General features: G+C 41.3%; 1 protein-coding gene across 2 annotated transcripts in view; it reads right to left on the reverse strand.

Moving 5' to 3' along the window:
• Window positions 1-18,064, reverse strand: part of LOC106571775 (opsin-5) — a 32,003-nt gene extending 13,939 nt beyond the window's left edge. Inside the window, exons 1-2 of one of the 2 annotated variants that reach the window (XM_045695883.1) lie at window positions 17,856-18,064; window positions 8,123-8,416 (exon numbers count right to left, since the gene is read on the reverse strand). In XM_045695883.1, coding sequence (XP_045551839.1) covers window positions 8,123-8,416; window positions 17,856-17,922 — 361 coding nt within the window. In that variant the 5' untranslated portion in view covers window positions 17,923-18,064. Of the gene's footprint in view, window positions 1-8,122; window positions 8,417-17,714 lie in introns of both variants that reach the window. The other variant, XM_045695884.1, reaches the window with a different exon arrangement.
• Window positions 18,065-22,518: the final 4,454 nt, after the last annotated feature.

Here is a 22,518-nt window from a genome sequence, read left to right on the forward strand (position 1 = left end):
TTATCTGATAAAGTTAAATGAATCAATAAACCATGATGAATTATTAGTCATACAGCATGGTTAATGAATAATCAATGTAATGATCAATGTAGTGATCGATTGGTCTGATTAGTTCCAGAAAGTCCAGGAACCACTGGAGAGGGAAAGAAATGTGTGTATGTAATTAGTATTAGAGAGCAGGGGACAGATGGTAAAGGGAGTAAAACTTCAAAGGGTTCCTAACCTTGAGGGAAAGGAACAGGCTGAGCTAGAATGTGATAAACAGCGTGAGAAGTCAAGGGGGGTTGCAGGTCACCAACAGTTTGTGTGTAAATGCATGTGCGTAAGTAAGCAAGAACTATAAAATGACTGTTTTGTTATCCTGACGCCAGAACGTTCTCATGAATAAAGCTACAGAAACCTTTTGCAGAAAGCTGAGTCCTTGCCTAATTATTTAACCCATTGTCTTACAAACCTTGGGCATTAGTCAAGGCGAATTGATTATTGATTATTATCATCGAGATATAAAATTCCTTTAACAATTGGTCCTTCGACCGGGATCTCAAAAACTGCCACTGTCGTTCCAAAGAGACACCGAAACCGTGCACGGGCGGATGAAATATCCGTAAATCAAAGACCTGGCGCTTTTCTGTGGGTTCTTTACAGGCCGGTGGCAAACTGGTACGCGACAGAGGTGGTGACGAGATTCAACGAACATTGAAAAACTCAGCTGCAAATAACAAGGTTAGTAAGCTTTATTCATAGTTTTGGGGAATAGCACCTATATGATTACATTAAATAAGGAATGAGTGGTAGCACCTGAATGTCTGCGTTGCATGATGAAATGAGTGATACACCTGTAGGTCTGCATTACATGATGAAATGAGGAATACACTTGTATGTCTGCATTGCATGATGGAATAAGGGACACAATTGGGTGTTGGCATTAAATGAGGAAACAATTGATGTGAGAGTGAAAGGCAAAAACAATTGATGTGAGAGTGAAAGGCAAAAGCGATTGATGTGAGAGTGAAAGGCGGGAGCAAGTAGAGGATTTTAATGTACTCTGGGTGTTAGACGCTGGAACTATCCGGAAGGGAGTTTGTATCTGGTGACCTGTCTTTATAAGTTTGTGTGGAGAAAAATGTTTTAAAGGGAACCAAGTATTCTGTGCAAATGGAAGATAGGAATCGGGTATAAGTTCAAACAGGAGGAGGAGGGGTCCGAAATGACTCCATGGTATCTGTGGCCACTACCAATATAAACTAGCTAAATGTTGAGTACCTAAAACGTAAAATTGGTGGAAAGACATTGGCAGGAAAAGTAAATTGGAAGGCGAAATATAGTAATATAATTATGAGGGAGGAGGACAGAGACATGATCACATTAATATAGGTCGCCTATCTAAATAAATCTAGGAGGGGATGGTCAGATCTTCCGGAGGCGCAACCTAGGTCTGATTATCCATTGAAGAAGGGAAACCTAATATGGTGGAGTGAGAAACAGATATTATTGTCAAGAGTTACATGAAGCAACAGATAAATAGGCTGTTAACTAGGGCTTTACGACCCCTGGAAAATAGTTTATAGTTGCATACGTATGCGACCTAATGTCCGATCAAAAGTCACCGCTATAGATAAAGTTTCAAGAAAGAGATACACATAGATTGTACAACACATAGACACAGGGGTAAGAGGATAATTGCGTGTGAGATGGATAATGGATTGATCAAAAGTCATGAAAGAAATTATTCTGGGATCCTAGAGGAAATTACCAATAGGACATGGACACAGGAAAATACAGCACACACATAGAGATCAATAGCAAGTACACAGATATTGTAACACATAGATTGTACAACACATAGACAAATTGGGAAATTTCCACAGGGGTAAGAGGATACTTGCGTGTGAGATGGATAAGAGGTTCAAAAGCCATATACATCTGAGACCTAATGGGTCTATCAAAAGTCATGAAAGAAATTATTCTGGGATCTTAGAGGAAATTACCAGTAGGACATGGACAAAGGAAAATACAGCACACACATAGAGATCTATAGCAAGTACACACAGATTGTAATTGAATCAGAGTAAAAAAAAAAAAAAAAAAGCACAGAATAAAAGATCATTCAGGATTCATACGAATACTCCTTCTAAAAGACTAGATTGGGAAAACAAGCAGAATAACTACGATTGTACTATAACAAATATGGGTAGTAATTGGGTAGTAAAATGTATGGGTAGTAAAATTTAATTTAATTATTGTTGTTTTGACTGGAACGATACGGCTGTTAGTTTTTGTTTAAGATAGAAACCGAATGTTTTGATAGCTTGTTTAGTTTAAATGGAAAGACAGAGTCGATAAAGTACGTTGTTTGTGGTCTAAATGGCCTGCTTAAAGGATTTATAGAGAGTGGTAGTTGTATTTGAATGACGGAATCAAGGAAAAGGCAGTTACTTAAATCTAATTAATTATAAGGAGCGGAAATTAATAATTGCGACAGAATATTTTTTTAAACCCTTGGACATTTCATAAGACTATAAGCCAATACCTAGACAGATTAAAGGACTTGTCCAACGCTAATAGTGGGTTAATAGAACCCCCGGTAGTGGATGGATTTGATGCCCCGTATTATCAGTAATTGAAAATTGCTTTCCTCAGTGGAATGCGCCCCGAGATAAGTCATGCCATCAATCAGAACCTCGTAGGGTGGGGGCTAGCAGATCTAAGGGAAGTAAGAGAGGCCAGAGAGGGGGTCGAGACAAATACAGAGAGAAGGTCAGGTGCCCACAGAAAGGCATGTTCAATCATATTTAACCATTGAGAAAGTTTAAAACTAATGATTGGGGGGAGTACAATGGAATTATAAGTATTACTAGGTTTTGTGTATAGTCAACTTTTGGGTTTTTGAATCAGTGTGGTAGTATGAAACGCTGACCAAGTGGTTATTTTATGGAAAAAGATGCGCTTAGCTCTCTTTGGGAAGAAAATTCCTAGGGACAGGATATCTTAAAGGGGTATACACACAGGGCATTTTGGAAGTTTTGTTTTCTGAGTTTAATTAAACACGTTAAATTCTTTTGATAGGGAATGTTCTGGTAACCTGGGATACAAAATGTGAATAAAGTTCTTAGCCTTTATTTGTCTAATGTAGTAAGAAACACGGTTCTGAAAGGGTGGTATGACTTTTGACCCCTCTAGTGGCTTCCCTGTGTGGTCTGATCAGCCACATTGAAAAGCCATTTGGATGGTGAATTTAAGGTCATTGGTGATATTGATTTTAAGGGAATTTGTAGAACTGATAATTATGATGGAGTTAAAGTTCTTAGACACAATTGATCATTTGAACCAATGAGAGGACTAAAAGGGCAAAGCCTTAGACTAAGGGTAGGCTTCCTTAAGTCTATTTTCCTAGAACAATAAGGGTAAAATAATTTTTCTTGGTGGAGTAAATCAGATTAGTCATTTTGATCTGATTATGTTATTTGAAAATATTTTGACCAGTAGCAGGGGTATTTTTTACATGATCTAGATATGTTTATCTTCCCTTAGGAAGTCAGCTGTTGTTGAATTCAGTGTAAGAGATTTAACACAACAAGGCTGTGGAATTGATATAATAGTATTACCATATTTTGTTGTGAATAATGGTAGACTTATGTCAACAGGACAGGGATATATGACATCTGTAGGTGATCTAGGATCATTGAGGGTATTGTAATACATTTAAGTAGATATGCAATATGTAGACAGGTTGATTTTTCTAAAACTCAGGAGTGCAACCAAGGAGACAAAGACATTTAGTCAATATTTGGAAACAACCCATATTATGAGAAAAAGCTGGAGACAGATAGAAGGGCAGACGGAGAAATCCTCCCCTGCACTGCTGAAACCTTGAGGGTTGGGGAGTAGCAGGAAGAAAGGAGAGGGGCCAGCAGGAGTAGATAGGAAGAGAATTTGGTTCACTTAGCTTTAGGATATTAATTCATGGAGAGACTATCGGCTCCGTTGGCAGGCATGTATTTTAGTTTTGATTTTAAGTTTATGTTTGGTAAATTTGCTAGGAGGAGATTAGTATAATTTTGTTGAAAGTAATTGTTACCCTAACTAAAAGGGAAATGAAAGCTTAGTTGGTTTCAGGTGTTAGACACTGAACCATTGCCCAGACAATATTCTGCACAGTAGGCCGAAATAGTAGCATTGACTAGAACCGGTGAAATAAGAAAGGAGAGAAAAGTTACTATTTACACAGATAAGCACATAGACATTTAAAACCATACAAAACAACACAGATAAATCTTAAAGAAGATAAAACGCCAGACAGAGAATTGTTACAGAATAGCCGAGGATGAAGGCCCCAGGGAGAATTGGACATGTGGAAAATGAAAGGGGGCATCCTACAAGAGAAGGTCTGACATAAGGATAATTTACTTATCCTACCAAAGACATTGTATGGATATGCAGCAATATTGATACATAGGCTAAGCAATGTATCAAGGGGAGGGAAGTATAGTAGAGTAGTTAGGAAAGAGTGATGGTCTAGAGGATAATTACTTAAACACATTTTTTTGTAAGAAGATCCATTCCAACATTTGGAATTGGATCTATTGAACTATTCCGAATTAAGGGGAAGAAGGGGTGTTTAACAATAATAGATAAGTATAGCAAATGGGTAGAAGCGTTACCAACTTACTTGGTGGACATGATTATGGTAGCTAAAATATTAAGTCAAGATATGATCCCTAGAGTTGGTTTACTAGGAGCCATCTCTTTAAATGATGGATGACATTTTAGCTAATCAGGTAAAGCCTATAGAATGCCAGAGTTAGGGAGAATAGAGATACCAGAACAGGTAGACATATAAGTTGAAGAAATACTAACAGAACTAGTGAGAAGACTGTTTTTTAACCAAACCCGTATGTCCAAGAATTTGTGTCCAACAGGTGAATTATAGGAGAAGGTGATTCACTCAATCCAACCAGGAGACTGGGTGTGGATCCAGTCCCTGAGGAGAAAAGACTGGAAGCAGCCCCGTTGGGAAGGCCCATACCAGGTTCTGTTAAACCACTGCCTTTGCCATTAGAAAAGCTGAAAGAGTCACTTGGGTCCACGTTATCCACTGCAAGGAGGTATGTACACATATGAGCACTGCTGATCACACACAGAGTTAGGAGAAGAACCGAGTACCAACAGGGTCCGGGGGTTACCTCCTTAACGAAGATTCCCCATCCCGACCGTTCATCACTGTGTGTGCTCTTAGAGGTGTGAGTATGGGGGGGTACCTAGCAGAACGACTAAGGGCAGGAGAGGGTTGGCGGTTTTTGGGAAGAGTAGAGACTCTGAGCTGCATCATAGTTTTGGTAACCTTTCTGATAGATTCAGATCCACCACCTTCCGGTACTAATCATAGGATACCGTTGTCATTGAGAAGAAGTAGAAGATAAACTATATAATACACTGATGAGTGACATACAGAATAAGGAATCAAAGAAGATCAAGATGTAGAATTTAAGGTAAACATTAAACAATTTCCTGGGGAAGCAGACAACTGTACAGGAATTGGGGTTGGCCAGATAGAAGTGCTTAGCCAACCCACCTTAACTCCTGATGAGTACCAGTGTTATAGATACAGGAATGGCACCGAGAACTTAGATGATTTTAATGGCTGGAGAGTAGTCGTTAATGTGACTGACTTAGGTTTGAAAGATGAATAGAAAATTCTTAACCTCACAGCACCTATAACTGATGAAGGGTGGGCTAGTACCAGCAAAGGATGCATACGACAGAAGATACCACAAAGGGTGGTTAGGAACTTGCGCCCTGGGGTTATAGGTCCAACCAGTTCAAGTTAGTCATCTGAGGCCAGTTATAGGAGGCTAAAGTAGGCACAGGAGGAGTTTTGACCAGGATGGGAGTAGCTTTACAAGATGGATGCTATTGGCATCCTCTGGGAAGTTCCAGATGAATACAAAGCTAAGAATCAAATATGTGAAGGTTTTAACACTACATTATTTTGGTGGTGGACAATAAATAGAAATGTGGATTGGATTAATGACATCTTTTATAATCAACAGAGATTCATGAATGAAAATGGGGATGCAGTAAAGAGGTTCTCTGACCAATTATCCACCACCCCCCCATGACCTGGTAAAATAGACTGACTCTCGATATGTTATTGGCAGAAGAGGGCGGTGTAGGTAGAATGATTAGGTTCATTGCTGTACGTACATTCCTGATAACACAGCCCATGTCTGGGAAATGGAAAAGTGTTGTAAGAACTGTATTATGGGCTGCTTTCACCTGTATGAGTGTGTTTGTGTTATGTGGATGTTGTCTCGTCCCATGTGTGAGAGGTTTAATCACCAGGACTCTAGAGAGATCGATGACGCAGCAGATGGTGAGATATGGACCAATTCCGAGCTCCGATCAGTGGGAGGACGAAAGCGGGCCTCCAGGCCAGGAAGAAGACTCCGTCTCTTTTGATCATGAGATGCCAATGTTTGATGAAACAATTTTCAACATTTAGATTGACTGTTCCTTTAATGAAAATTATGATGAAAATCCTGAATCGAAGTGTCATAATTGGAAATAGGCCCAGGACAGTCATTGATGAGTATAGAAGGAATATACATGTATTGGTCTTGTTAAATTCTTGTATCATAATTGTGTTTACATATAGCGTGTGATTATTTGTGTTTCCATATAGCGTGTGATTATGTGTGATTACATATAGCATGTGATTAGTAGGGTTCTCATATAGCATTTGATCATCATGGTGAATTATTTAATCATTTAAGGGTGGAATTGATAATAGAATTATCTAATAAAGGTAAATGAATCAATAAACCATGATGAATGATTAGTCATACAGCATGGTTAATGAATAATCAATGTAATGATCAATGTAGTGATCGATTGGTCTGATTAGTTCCAGAAAGTCCAGGAACCACTGGAGAGGGAAAGAAATGTGTGTATGTAATTAGTATTAGAGAGCAGGGGACAGATGGTAAAGGGAGTACAATTTCAAAGGGTTCCTAACCTTGAGGGAAAGGAACAGGCTGAGCTAGAATGTGATAAACAGCGTGAGAAGTCAAGGGGGGTTGCAGGTCACCAACAGTTTGTGTGTAAATGCATGTGCGTAAGTAAGCAAGAACTATAAAATGACTGTTTTGTTATCCTGACGCCAGAACGTTCTCATGAATAAAGCTACAGAAACCTTTTGCAGAAAGCTGAGTCCTTGCCTAATTATTTAACCCGTTGTCTTACAAACCTTGGGCATTAGTCAAGGCGAATTGATTATTGATTATTATCATCAAGATATAAAATTCCTTTAACAGGCTGTTTTTCATGGTTCGGGCTAGGACCCCTAGTTCCAGTGAAGGGAAGTCTTAACACTACAGCATACAATGACATTCTAGACGATTCTGTGCTTCCAAATTTGTGGCACCGTTTGGGGAAGACCGTTTCCTGTTTCAGCATGACAATGTGCTCCTGTGCACAAAGCGAGGATCATAAAGAAATGGTTTGTCGAGATCAGTGTGGAAGAACTTGACTGGCCTTCACAGAGCCCTGACCTCAACCCCATTGAACAGTTTTGGGATGAATTGGAATGCTGACTGTGAACCAGGCCTAATCACCCAACGTCAGTGCCCGACCTCACTAATGCTCTTGTGGTTGAATGAAAGCAAGTCTCCGCAGCAATGTTCCAACATCGCCTTCCCAGAAGAGCGGAGGCTTTTATAAAATATAATATAGAAAAAAAGCTAAAAGAAAGCCTGCGGATCCTAAATCAGGGCCTTAGAGCCTCGGTCCTCATGGAGAGAAGTGCCTTCGGGGTTTAGTAATGTTTGGTTTAGACCTACATGGAAATCAGAGGTGTGGAGTGAACCTCCTAGTCAAATTTGATCAATCAAAAATGTGTCTTGGGGGGGGTTTTCATCTTCTTCTAATTAACTGCACTGAAACATTATTATCTGTGGGGGCTAACACGACTCGTCAGATCTCAGGGAAGGTTTGTTATATCACACAAACATATTGGAGTTTACCAAACAACCTCCTCTATCAACCAGCCACCCTACCGCACTTTTTCAACCCAGCTTGCATAAAAAAGGAAAACTGTGCTCAACTGACGGACTCACCGCCATACCTGTTTTGGGTGGGTTTCCTGTCACCAGGTATCGTACCAGACCCATGACAGCCAGGGTCATGATGCTGGCCGTACTGAAGATCATTCCCATCAGGCCATAGTAGAGGCAGGAGGAATTCCCTCCGATCCAGGCGTGGTTGAAGAAAGAGGCAATGGACAGGGGGTACATGCTGAGAGCCATGCCGATGTCCGTCACAGCCAGGTTGACTGTCAGGAGCTCCGGGGCCTTGAGCTGAGTCGGTCGCAGTGCTGAGGTCAGCAGGAACGCAGCATTACCCAGCACTGACAGCACCGCTGGATGGGAGAGAGAAAGGGAGCAATAAGTCAGTCAGTCAGTCAATCAAGGAATCAAGCAAGAAAGCTGGAAGAGAGAGCAAGGATTAGTAAATTAATCTAGCAATCAATTAACCAATCAAGCTGGAAGAAAGAGAGAGAAGGGAAAGAGGGGCCACTAAATGTCCATGGAAGAGAGGACAGAATTAGAATAGAACGTGCCATATAGTCCTGCTGTTCTGTCCTCTCTAGCATGGCCAGAAAGTGGCGTCCCAGATCCACTCACCCGTGTGATGCTGCTATTGTCATTAAACCTTATTTGCAGTATTTGTCATGGTACAGATGTCAGATCTTTATTTGATCACTCTTTTGTCTTGAATTATTTTCTCTGCGCATCAGGAAACTCAAATGAGCCTTGTGATTTAGATATGTTCACTGAAAACCCGCAGTTCCCTTTCTCTCCATGCAGGGCAGTCGAGTAATTCAGAGCAGTGCCAGCTATTAAAACCATACTCCCTCTCTCGCTCGCTAAAAGCACCAGACAGAATATTAGTAAATGTCCTACTGCTACTGTAGGCCTATAGGTCCTATTACTGCAACATTCAAATGTGCAAAATTGTATCTGAAATGCATCCATTCACATCAACAACCCATTGTTTTATATAGCTTAATAACACAAGATAGATATTGGTCTCCACTACAACATACAAGTGTCAAGTGTATTCGGAATGCAGCCATACAATAAGCCACACCTAAACTATAGCCTTTCAAAACTAATTGCACACATAGGCCTAATATCATGCTAAAAGACAAGATGACATTAAGCAGTTAATGCCCTGTGTTCACTAGCACGCGGTGCTGCGTGGTGAAACACCGCTTCCCATTACTTTCGATGGAAGGAAAGCGGTGAGAAGCGAAGAGGGCGGGGACCTTTGAGCAGCTCGAAGGTGGCGTGGGAGGCGGTGTAAAAGATGAACTTTTCCCAACTTTATGCAAATCACCAGCGGCAACCGCTGGGTGATGACCAATCATATTGAGTGGTTTCCATGACGAATTTGATGCTATGTGACCCAAGGCTGGAAACTTTCTTCAGCAAAGATGGTTGACAAAAATACTAGGATGGAAGCAAATGTGATTATAATGCCATAATGAATCATGCAAAAAAAATGTACAGTTCAGAGGAATATGTTGGTTAACGTGGAGACAAACGATTATGCATATTTTTTTGTCATAAAGTTAGTTTACGAAAGACGCGATTTAGCAAGCTAGCTGACTAGCTAACATTAGCCAGCTAACTGGCTAGCTTTATGTGTGTTGTAACATGAGTATGAAATTGTAATTCTGGTTGTTTAATGTTTTAGAGACTCCTGAAACAACCAGCAAACCAGGCGGTCGTCTTGTGAAACAGTGGATGTAAAGAATCTAGCTAGCTAAAGATTTTCCTGCTAATTGAATATACTATTTTGTAAGCTTGCCTTGCTGATATTTGCCATGCAAATGAAGTAACATAGCTAACTATTTTCTTGCTTATTGTGCAGTGGAGGATGAAAATAACTGTATTCCTATGGATGTGTAGCTAGCTATGTAGCCGATCTGTGTATGGACCCTAAAACTTTTGGTATACAAACACTTGAAGTTGGAAGTTTACATACACTTATGTTGCAGTCATTAAAACTCATTTTTCAACCACTCCACAGATTTCTTCTTAACAAACTATAGTTTTGGCAAGTCGGTTAGGACATCTACTTTGTGCATGATACAAGTAATTTTTCCAACAATTGTTTACAGGCAGATTATTTCATTTATAATTCACTGTATCATAATTCCAGTGGGTCAGAAGTTTACATACACTAAGTTGACTGCACCTGTAAACTGCTTGGAAAATTCCAGAACATTTTGTCATGGCTTTAGAAGCTTCTGACATCATTTGAGTCAATTTGAGGTGTACCTGTGGATGTATTTCAAGGCCTACCTTCAAACTCATTGCCTCTTTGCTTGACATCATGGAAAAATCAAAAGAAATCAGCCAAGACCTCAGAAAAATGATTGTAGACCACAAGTCTGGTTCATCCTTGGGAGCAATTTCCAAACGCCTGAAGGTACCACGTTCATCTGTACAAACAATAGTATGCCAGTATAAACACCATGGGACCACGCAGTCGTCATACCGCTCAGGTAGAAGACGCCTTCTGTCTCCTAGAGATTAACGTACTTTGGTGAGAAAAGTGCAAATCAATCCTAGAACAACAGCAAAGGACCTTTTTTTTTAATTTCTTTTTTATTTCACCTTTATTTAACCAGGTAGGCTAGTTGAGAACAAGTTCTCATTTGCAACTGCGACCTGGCCAAGATAAAGCATAGCAATTCGACACATACAACAACACAGAGTTACACATGGAATAAACAAAACATAGTCAATAATACAGTAGAAGAAAAGAAAACGAAAAGTCTATATACAGTGAGTGCAAATGAGGTAAGTTAAGGCAATAAATAGGCCATGGTGGTGAAGTAATTACAGTATAGCAATTAAACACTGGAATGGTAGATGTGTAGAAGATGAATGTGCAAGTAGAGATACTGGGGTGCAAAGGAGCAAGATAAATAAATAAATACAGTGTGGGGATGAGGTAGGTAGATAGATGGGCTGTTTACAGATGGGCTATGTACAGGTGCAGTGATCTGTGAGCTGCTCTGACAGCTGGTGCTTAAAGCTAGTGAGGGAGATATGAGTCTCCAGCTTCAGAGATTTTTGCAGTTCATTCTAGTCATTGGCAGCAGAGAACTGGAAGGAAAGACGACCAAAGGAGGAATTGGCGTTGGGGGTGACCAGTGAGATATACCTGCTGGAGTGTGTGCTACGAGTGGGTGCTGCTATGGTGACCAGTGAGCTGAGATAAGGCTGGGCTTTACCTAGCAGAGACTTGTAGATAACCTGTAGCCAGTGTGTTTGGCGACGAGTATGAAGCGAGGGCCAACCAATGAGAGCGTACAGGTCGCAATGGTGGGTAGTGTATGGGGCTTTGGTGACAAAACAGATGGCACTGTGATAGACTTCATCCAATTTGTTGAGTAGAGTGTTTGAGGCTATTTTATAAATGACATCACCGAAGTCGAGGATCGGTAGGATGGTCAGTTTTACGAGGGTATGTTTGGCAGCATGAGTGAAGGATGCTTTATTGCGATATAGGAAGCCGATTCTAGATTTAATTTTGGATTGGAGATGCTTAATGTGAGTCTGGAAGGAGAGTTTACAGCCTAACCAGACACCTAGGTATTTGTAGTTGTCCACGTATTCTAAGTCAGAGCCGTCCAGAGTAGTGATGCTGGACGGGCGAGCACGTGCGGGCAGTGATCGATTGAATAGCGTGCATTTAGTGCATTTAGCGTGCATTTAGTTTTAAGAGCAGTTGGAGGCCATGGAAGGAGAGTTGTATGGCACCTTGTGAAGATGCTGGAGGAAACCGGTACAAAAGTATCTATATCCACAGTAAAACGAGTCCTATATCGACATAACCTGAAGGGCCGCTCAGCAAGTAAGAAGCCACTGCTCCAAAACCGCCATAAAAAAGCCAGACTACGGTTTGCAATTGCACATGGGCACAAAGATCGTACTTTTTGGAGAAATGTCCTCTGGTCTGATGAAACATTTTTTTACATTTACATTTTAGTCATTTAGCAGACGCTCTTATCCAGAGCGACTTACAGTAGTCAATACATACATTTCATTTCATGCATTTTGTTTTTGTACTGGCCCCCCGTGGGAATTGAACCCACAACCCTGGCATTGCACACACCATGCTGGCGTTGCAAACCCCATGCTCTACCAACTGAGCCACAGGGAAACAGGGAAACAAAAATAGAACTGTTTGGCCATAATGACCATCGATATGTTTGGAGGAAAAAGGGGGATGCTTGCAAGCCGAAGAACACCATCCCAACCGTGAAGCACGGGGGTGGCAGCATCATGTTGTGGGGATGCTTTGCTGCAGGAGGGACTGGTGCACTTCACAAAATAGATGGCATCATGAGAAAGGAAATGATGTGGATATATTGAAGCAACATCTCAAGACAAAGTCAGGAAGTTAAAGCTTGGTTGCAAATGGGTCTTCCAAATGGACAATGACCCCAAGCATACTTCCAAAGTTGTGGCAAAATGGCTTAAGGACAACATGTCAAGGTACTGGAGTGGCCATCACAAAGCCCTGACTTCAATCCTATAGAACATTTGTGGGCAGAACTGAAAAAGCGTGTGCGAGCAAAGAGGCCTACAAACCTGACTCAGTAACACCAGCTCTGTCAGGAGGAATGGGCTAAAATTCACCCAACTTATTGTGGGAAGCTTGTGGAAGGCTACCCGAAATGTTTGACCCAAGTTGAACAATTTAAAGGCAATGCTACCAAATACTAATTGAGTGTATGTAAACTTCTGACCCACTGGGAATGTGATGAAAGAAATAAAAGCTGAAATAAATCATTCTCTCTACTATTATTCTGACATTTCACATTCTTAAAATAAAGTGGTGATCCTAATTTTTACTTGGATTAAATGTCATGAATTGTGAAAAACTGCGTTTAAATGTATTTGTCTAAGGTGTATGTAAACCTCCGACTTCAACTGTATATACTGTATTCTATTATATTTTACTGTATCTTAGTCTATGCCGCTCTGACATTGCTCATCCATATATTTATATATTCTTTATTCCTTTACTTAGATGTGTGTATTGGGTATATGTTGTGAAATTGTTAGATATTGTTAGATATTACTGTACTGTCGGAGCTAGAAACACAAGCATTTCGCTACACCTGCAAAAACATCTGCTAAACACGTGTATGTAACCAATTAAATGTGATTTGATTTGATTTTGAATAATGGGGGTAAGACAGTGTATCAGGGTCAACCCTGTAGGTCATTATAATAGAGCATGTGTATTGGTTGCATGCACACAACATTTGCCTGCCTTTGGCTGCGTTTACGCAGGCAGCCCAATTCTGATATTTTTTCCCCACCAATTGGTCTTTTGACAAATAATTGGGCAAAAGATCAAAATAGGGCTGCCTGTGTAAAAGCAGCCTATGATCTTTAGCCCATAGAAATGGTTCCCCAGGCCTGGACCTGCACGCAGGCAGACACTATCTTTAAAAAAATGTATTATTAAGGGGAACCAAGCAAGGGGGTCGAGCCTTAACATTCCTCATCGGGGTTCCCACTTGGTTTGCATTGTCACTGTCTTACATGGAATGTTGCCAGGTCATAGTGCATATTACAGGTCAGATTGCTGTGAAAACGCCATGTTTACTATTGACCACTGTGCTCCTCAGGCATTTTGACATGGAAATTAAAAGACACATCCTGGATTTTCAGAAGAATAGCCTTGATAAGAGTGTTATGAACTCCCTCAAGGAGTTGAACTCTGATGGGGTCGTGGTTAGCGCGCTTGAGTTGGGGGAGGGGAAACCGTGTTCTCCCATAGGTTACACACTTTAAGAACTAGCAGAGTGCTAAATGGTACTTGGTTGGGGGGAATGTTTTATAATGGACTGCATTATATTGCACTTAAACCCCACACCAGTTGAAATCCACTTTTTCGATCTGAAAGGAGATGCCCAGAGCTTACCCATGATGTTGCATAACGATGTAAGTCAATAAGACATCTTTTTAGTCAAAGTTGTATATATTTGTGCTTGAAGTGACAAAACCGAACTGCCCTCTTTGTGTAAATTTGTGCCATGACGTGTCTTTTCCTATTTGTATTTGTATTTATTATAGATCCCCATTACATTACAATACATTCACAGATTTCACAACACACTGTGAGCCCTCAGGCCCCTACTCCACCACTACCACATATCTACAGTACTAAATCCATGTGTATGTATAATGCATATGTTATCGTGTGTGTGTGTATGCATGTGTCTGTGCCAATGTTTGTGTTGCTTCACAGTCCCCACTGTTCCATAAGGTGATTTTAATCCGTTTTTGAAATATACTTTTACTGCTTGGAGTCAGTTACTTGATGTGGAATAGAGTTTCATGTAGTCATGGCTCTATGCAGTACTGTGTGCCTCCCATAGTCTGTTCTGGACTTGGGGACTGTGAAGAGACCTCTTCTGACATGTCTTGTGGGGTATGCATGGGTGTCCGAGCTGTGTGCCAGTAGTTTAGACAGACAGCTCGGTGCATTCAACATGTCAATACCTCTCATAAATAAAAGTAGTGATGAAGTCAATCTCTCCTCCACTTTCAGCCAGGAGAGAATGACATTCATATTATTAATATTAGCTCTCTGTGTACATCCAAGGGCCAGCCGTGCTGCCCTGTTCTGAGCCAGTTGCAAATTTCCTAAGTCCTTGTGGCACCTGACCACACGACTGAACAGTAGTCAAGGTGGGACAAAACTAGGGCCTGTAGGACCTGCCTTGTTGATAGAGTTGTTAAGAAGGCAGAGTATCGCTTCATTATAGACAGACTTCTCTCCATCTTAGCTACGGGGGGGATGGGGGGACGGGTGGGGGGACGGGAGTCTGCGGCTCATCAACAGCTGGGCTGGTGATTTGAAGTTGTCAACTGGAGTGTTGCGGTATTCAAGGAGACTGAGGTAGGGGTCTCTCCTCTGCTTTTGCTTTGTCCATGAGTGCTTTAGCAATGCCATTACTTTGAGGGTAATGTGGGCTTCTGGTGACGTGTGTGAACTCCCATGCTTTTGTGGAGGATTCAAACTCTGATTTCTAACAGTGGCCATTGTCAGATATTAAAATCTTTAAAATGCCAAGCTTGGCAAAGGCTGCTTTCAGCTTGTGGATCACAGCTGCAGATGTGGTGCTGTGAAGCTTGTTGAGTTCTTAAGTATCTGCTGTAGTAGTCCATTGTTATGATGTAGTCCTCATTGTTCCAGGTGAACAGATCGGTTGCCACAACCTGCCAGGGTCGGACTGGGATACAGTGAGGTAACATCCAGGCCGAAACAAAATATCCTGTGCTCTCTGTTTGCAGTTTTCCATGCCCAGCATGGATGTGTCCAGCATGGATCTTTGTCAAAATCTCTTCTCTGAGACTGGTAGGAATGATGATTTTCTCTCCTTTGAAAATTATTCAGTTGATCTGTGATAGTTCATCACAATGTTTCCGGAACTATGAGGAACTCAAAGGTCATTTTCTCCTCTCCTCAGGCCACGCATCCTGTATGACTTTCCTCAGCTGTGTGAATTGTGTGTCCTTTTCTGTTTCTGCTCAGATCTCCTTTAGTTTTGTGTCACTAACTGGTAAGTCATTGTACACAGTGTGCACCTGCATGTCCATGCCTTCACTGAGGCTGCTGTCCTTGTAGGTAAGAAACTTCCTGGAGAGTGTGTCTGCGACATGGATGTCTTCGCCTGGACGGTGAGTGATTGTGAAGTCGTATCTACAGAGATCATTCTCTGTAGCCTTGGTGAGGCTGCGGCTAGCGGTTTCATCATGATTGACCTCGAGGGGCTTGTGGTCGGATTCCACAATAACTTGTTGTTCATAGACGTACTGATGGAAACGCTTACATCCGAACAGAATGGCTTACAGCTCCTTTTCGATTTGAGCGTACTTGGTTTCACAGTCTGTGAGAGATTTGGAAGCATAGCCGATGGGCTTTCCTTCTGCAGTAGCACTGCACCCAGTCCATACTTTGACTCGTCTACTTGGAGTCTGAGCTCTTTGTTGGGGTCGTAGTAGGCAAGGATTGGTCCTGGTTCTCTTGTGATCAAGTCTTTCACTTTCTGGAAAGCAATGTCGACTGTGCTCTTCTGTCGTGTTCCTCTTTAGTTCGACCATAGACAAGGATGTCGTCCACAATTGCCACAACTCCATTGAGGCCTTCGTACACCTCATTGATCATTCGCTGAAACTCGTCTTGGACTGAGAAAGTCCCAAAAGGCAGGCGACCAAACCTGTAGCGTCCAAACGGTGTGTTGAACGTTGTGAGCTTAGATGACTCTTTTGTGAACTTGATAGCCCAGTAGCCTGATCTGGCATCCATGACACGGAAGTAGCGTGCTCCCGCTAGCTTGTGTGTGATGCTATCTAGCGTCGGTAAGGGGTAATAGGGGAGTTTGATAGCCTTGTTCAAGTCTCTTGGGTTGAGACATACTCTGAGCTTGCCTGTACATGGTTTCTCCACCACCACTAATGTGTTTACCCAATCTGTCGGTTCTGTAACCTTGGTGATGATGTCAGATTGCTCCATGCTCTCCAACTCTTTCTTCAGACGGGCGCGGAGAGCAAGGGAAATCTTTCTCGGTGGGTAGACCACAGGGGTTGCGTCTGGGTCAAGGTGAATGGTACATTCTCCTGGGAATAGTCCTATTCCTGTAAAAACATCAGAAGACTCCTCCATTACATTCTCTGTCTCTACTGGTGCTGTCACTGATAAAACTAGCTTGATGAGGTCCATGTGTAAACATGCTTTAAAGCCTAGGCTGCGGGTGCTTGAGTGTCAACAACGTAAAAGTCCAAGATCATGTTGCTTTCCTTGTATTTGAAAGTGCATGTGCCTTTTACTGGGAGCTGTTCACCACCATAACCAGTCAGTATGCGCATAGTGGGCTGTAGCTTGCACTCAGATGTCAAGCTGCGGTATTTATTCAGAGGAATAACGTTTACTTCTGCACCAGTGTCTAGTTTGTGTTCCTATCTCAATGTCAGCAAAGACTTGCTCGGTCTCTGATATTTGACTTTTCTGTGTCACTGAATCAATAAACAGTTCATCAGCATTTGACTCTTTGATTAACATTTCATCTTCACAGTGTACTGTTTTCCCACCGTAAGTTCTGCACACTTTTGCAAAGTGATTCCATTTTCCACATTTAGTACACTGTTTGCCATGCACTTTGCATCCACAATATCCACTTGTTTTGGGGCATTTTGAGTCTGTGTCGCTCTGTTTTGGATTTCTGTCTCTCTCTGTTCTGAAGCACACTCTCTTGGTACCGGAGGTGTGCTTTGACGTCTGACTGCCTACACTGCTTCTTCACGTGATGTGCTGCCACCCGAAATGGTTTTCATCTGAACCTGTGTTAGCTCGTGAGATTTGGCTATGTCGATAGCTTTGTCCAGCGTTAGCTCAGACCCGATATTTCAAAAGTTTCTATCTCACTCGCAGTGAGCGTATTCCAAATACAATACGGTCCCTGACCATCTCATCCTTGTTTGCATAATCACAGTTTTTCACAAGCAGACGTATCTCAGTCACAAACTGTTCAAACGATTCACTTGCTCCCTGTACTTTCTCATGGAATTTGTACCTAGCGAAAATCGTATTGGTCTTTGGCACAACATATGTTTCAGTACCTTTGATTCAGCCTCGGTAAGTGTCCATGTGTTGTAAATATCTCTCCCTTTTTCACCAATCCACAGGAGCAGGTAGCTGCAACTTTCCTCTTTCTTCCAGAGGACCCGTGAACATTAGCTCCGCGTACTGTTTGTACTTACGCCATGCATCGGGTAAGTTTGTAGACCCCCAGTCCATTCGAGGTGAAGGAACTCCAGCAAAATCCATCTTTTAGTCCTTTTACTCTGACACCATGTATTGTTTTGCACGCTCTGTACAAAATAATAAAATGCAGTATGACAGGCTCTTTCTAAACAAAGCTCTTTATTAGCTAGCTATAACTGGCATGTTCATGTGTCTCCGGCCATGATCAGCTGTAGTAATGACCTCATGACCTGGGTGGTCTTAACCAGTCATAGCGCAGTAAGATACGACGGTAGAAAGCAACCAATTACAATTCAGTATGTTGACACATATGAATATTACAGTTACTACAGCCAGCTCTAGTCTCTAGTTATCTGTCAGATAGTAATAATAGGTGGCCATTATTACTATCTAACAGCAGTTGTTTGTATGGAATTGTTTGTAGCCTTTGTGTTGACCTGTTTCAGAAGTAATTTGACTTACATTAGCTATTATTTTTGCGTCAATCAAACTAGACCTGAAGAATCACGATGAAACAATCTTCCAAACGATTGAATATGAATATTCTGACGTTTTATTCAGTGTAATGTGAGTTTTATTAGTCAGTATGGCAATGTAATGTTATTGATCTGTCAGTTCCCCTAGCTAATTCCCTACTTTTCACACTGGCACAGTAATAAACAGCTCTAACATTACAGGCTTCACTGTCATGGTGCACAGTAGAGGTCTGCAAAGGACCGATTTCTTCATCCTGCTCTTGCACATACCCTCTGGCATTCTGTCTGACTCCCACCCGCGGCAATGTAGTAAACTATAGCCTAATCATAGGCCTATTTAGGAAGTACATTTCCTTGGAAAGATAACTGCCCCGTGCTTCTCCGCCCATGTATACATAGTCTATAGCCTACTCTATTTAATTGAGACCACACGCACACCTGATCTCGCAGGTATGGCTACTGAACTGGAAGCAGCAAGAATGATGACAGCGACACTTGCTACATTTTGCATAGTCCTATAGGTTATAGCCTACCTTTAGGAGGTTGATTTGCAGGGAGAGACAAATAAATGGGTAATCCATACTTATTGAAAATGTAAAGGCGCAACGCTGGCTCACCATAGTAGCCTAGCCTATTTGCGCGTTGTGCCTTTTCCTTTTCAATGATTGCATTTTTTGATTGCACTTCGACTCACATTGGTTGATCGCCCTCCACTTCTTTTCATTATCAATATTTATTCACAGACACTGTAGTAAACTACAGCCTAATCATATTTAAGTTAATTTCATATTTAACTGTGTCATGACTCTCTCGCCTTGGTGATGATCAGATAGCCAGACCCCCCCCCCACCAGAGAGGAGAGAGGGAGGAGTTGGGCCGGTTTCATGACTTAACAGCCGGTCGTGAACTTTCTCTCTTGCCCTGCAGTATCTAAAAGGCAAAATCCCTTTGTTACCGAGAGACTCTTGACGCCAAAAACGTCAACATCAAACAATGGACACTGGGACAACATATTTCAACATCCGAATGTTGGGAATAATGAGAGATGGAATATGGAATATTAATGTCTATTTTGTGATGTTATTAAAACTATCAAAAAGACGCTATAACGGAAACATTGTAACTTTAAGAGCTTTCACACTGTATTATCAGGTTTACATATGCTGGGTGATTTAAAAAGTAATCGCCAATCAATCAATAATATAATAATACTGTTAGCAAAAATTGTAAATATGTATGATCTATGAGAATAGAAATGTTCAGAACTTTTGTGAAACAGCACAGTTGAAAAATAAATGGCAAATACTAATCAAAACTGGATGGTGTTCAGAGATAGATGGGAAGGATTGAGTGGAGCTGAAGGATGGGACTAAAAACAAACAAAAGATAACTATTGTAAAATATACTGTGTCAGTAAAATGTATATAGTATGTATAACCTGGAAGAAGAAGCCTAAGTGTTGTTGTCCATTAGTTTACTCCAATTAGGGGAGAGATGGTAGGGTTAGGGAAAAATAATGAAGGAAATAATATACACATACAGTACCAGTCAAAAGTTTGGACACACCTACTCATTCAAGGGTTTTACTTTATTTTACTATTTTGTACATTGTAGAATAGTAGTGAAGACATCAAAAACTATGAAATAACACATGAAATCATGTAGTAACCAAAAAAGTGTTACACAAACCAAAATATATTTGAGATTTTTCAAAGTAGCCACCCTTTGCCTTGACAGCTTTGCACACTGTTGACATTCTCTCAACCAGCTTCATGAGGTAGTCACCTAGAATGCATTTCAATTAACAGGTGTGCCTTGTTAAAAGTTAATTTGTGGAATTGCTTTGCTTCTTAATGCGTTTTAGCCAATCAGTTGTGCTGTGACAAGGTAGGGTTGGTATACAGAAGATAGCTTATTTGGTAAAAGACTAAGTCCATATTATAGCAAGAACAGCACAAATAAGCAAAGAGAAATTACAGTCTATCATTACTGTAAGACATGAAGGTCAGTCAATCCGGAAAATGTCAAGAATTTTGAAAGTGTCTTCAAGTGCAATCGCAAAAACTATCAAGCACTATGATGAAACTGGCTCTCATGAGGACCGCCACTGGAAAAAAAGACCCAGATTTACCTCTGCTGCAGAGGATAAGTTCATTAGAGTTACCAGCCTCAGAAATTGCAGCCCAGATAAGTGCTTCAGAGTTCAAGTAACAGACATCTCAACATCAACTGTTCAGAGGAGACTGCGTGAATCAGGCCTTCATGGTCGGATTGCTGCAAAGAAACCACTACTAAAGGACACCGATAATAAGAAGAGACTTGCTTGGGTCAAGAAACATGAGCAATGGACATTCAATTTGTCCTTTGGTCTGATGAGTCAAAATTTTTGGTTTTTGATTCCAACCGCCGTGTCTTTTTGAGACGCAGAGTAGGTGAACAGATGATCTCCGCATGTGTGGTTCCACCGTGAAGCATGGAGGGAGTGTGATGTGTGGGGAGTGCTTTGCTGGAATTCTGCAGCGATATGCCATTCCATCTGGTTTGCACTTAGTGGGACAATAATTTGTTTTTCAACAGGACAATGACCCAACACACCTCCAGGCTGTGTAAGGGCTATTTGACCAAGAAGGAGAGTGATGGAGTGCTGCATCAGATGACCTGGCCTCCACAATCACCCGACCTCAACCCAGTTGAGATGGTTTGGACCGCAGAGCGAAGGAAAAGCAGCCACCAAGTGCTCAGCATATCTGACAACTCTTTCAAGACTTTTGGAAAAGCATTCCAGTTGAAGCTGGTTGAGAGAATGCCAAGAGTGTGCAATGCTGTCATCAAGGCAAAGGGTGGCTACTTTGAAGAATCTAAAATATATTTAGATTTCTTTATCACTTTTTTGTTTAGTTCATGATTCCATTTGTGTTATTTCATAGTTTTGATCACTTCACTATTATTCTAAAATGTAGAAAATAGTACAAATAAAGAAAAACCCTTGAATGAGTAGGTGTGTCCAAACTTTTGACTGGTACTGTATATTTACAAAAAAATATATGCGGGATTGGAAATGATGCAGACAATTACATAGATTTTGGCTTCCATCAATCTGCAATATTAAAGCTGATCTACCCCCTAAAAAGAGTCCCCCCCACTTCTAAAATCAAAGTTGTACCCCTGGATTATGGTAATTTGCTGGTAAAAAAAAGGGGAGATGCAAAAACATTAGTTTGCAACCCCTATTTTAATTTGGTCCATGGCTCTGGCAGCTAAGTCTAGGTTATGGCATGAAGCTGTAACTAGAGACGGAAGAGGAAGCGAGACACCCCACTGGCTGTTTTTTTCTGGTTCAATGAAAGTCAATGAACTAAGTAGACCAGAACCAGCAGCTGGTTACCACGTTTTGCCGTAACCTACACTTGTGTTCCTAGCTCCATCAGTGCAGTTGTATCTAACAGTATCTATCAAACCGCAAGAGTCAGCCAAACGTCAACCCTCAACATGTCAACAGCTCATATAGGCACAGTTTAGCTGAGACTCATCTCTTGACAGGTAGGCTGGTAGTCTTTTTCTGAAATAATTATTTTCACCTGACTTAATTGAAATGGTGCTCACACTTTTCTTAGCTAGCTAAGGTTAGCATGCTAGCTAGTTACACTGACAACTGTCAGTCAGTGCCTTATTTGTTGTTATTTCTCTGCTACATGTGGAAATCACCACAAGTTCCCACCCCAAAATTCTGATTATGTATAAGAAGCCTGCGTAAGTTTTTGAGGCGGAACCTAAACGAGAATTTCCTGCTGTAGGACAGGAATTACTCAAAATAGGTGCAGCAACTTCCTCAGAGGTGGGCCTTTTAGAACTCATAGCACTTTGCAGTGTAATGTTAAGGGGCTCACCTCATCAATTACCAATGCCACAGGAAAAGTAATTGTACTTTAAATGGAGGACTATTGGTTAAACCTATTTAATGCTCCCCAATAGGAACATCTCCAACCCATAAGCTACGAACAACGAAGACAATTACATTTTATCGATGGCAATTTAAATGCACAGAGATAACGTGACAAGATCCTTTGGCCCATTGTCACGCCATTCATCCGCCACCATTACCTCATGTTTCAGCATGATAATGCACAGCCCCACGTCACAAGGGTCTGTACACAATTCCTCGAAGCTGAAAATGTCCCAGTTC

This window comes from Salmo salar, chromosome ssa15, assembly GCF_905237065.1.
Source record: "Salmo salar chromosome ssa15, Ssal_v3.1, whole genome shotgun sequence".
Classification (NCBI taxonomy): domain Eukaryota; kingdom Metazoa; phylum Chordata; class Actinopteri; order Salmoniformes; family Salmonidae; genus Salmo; species Salmo salar.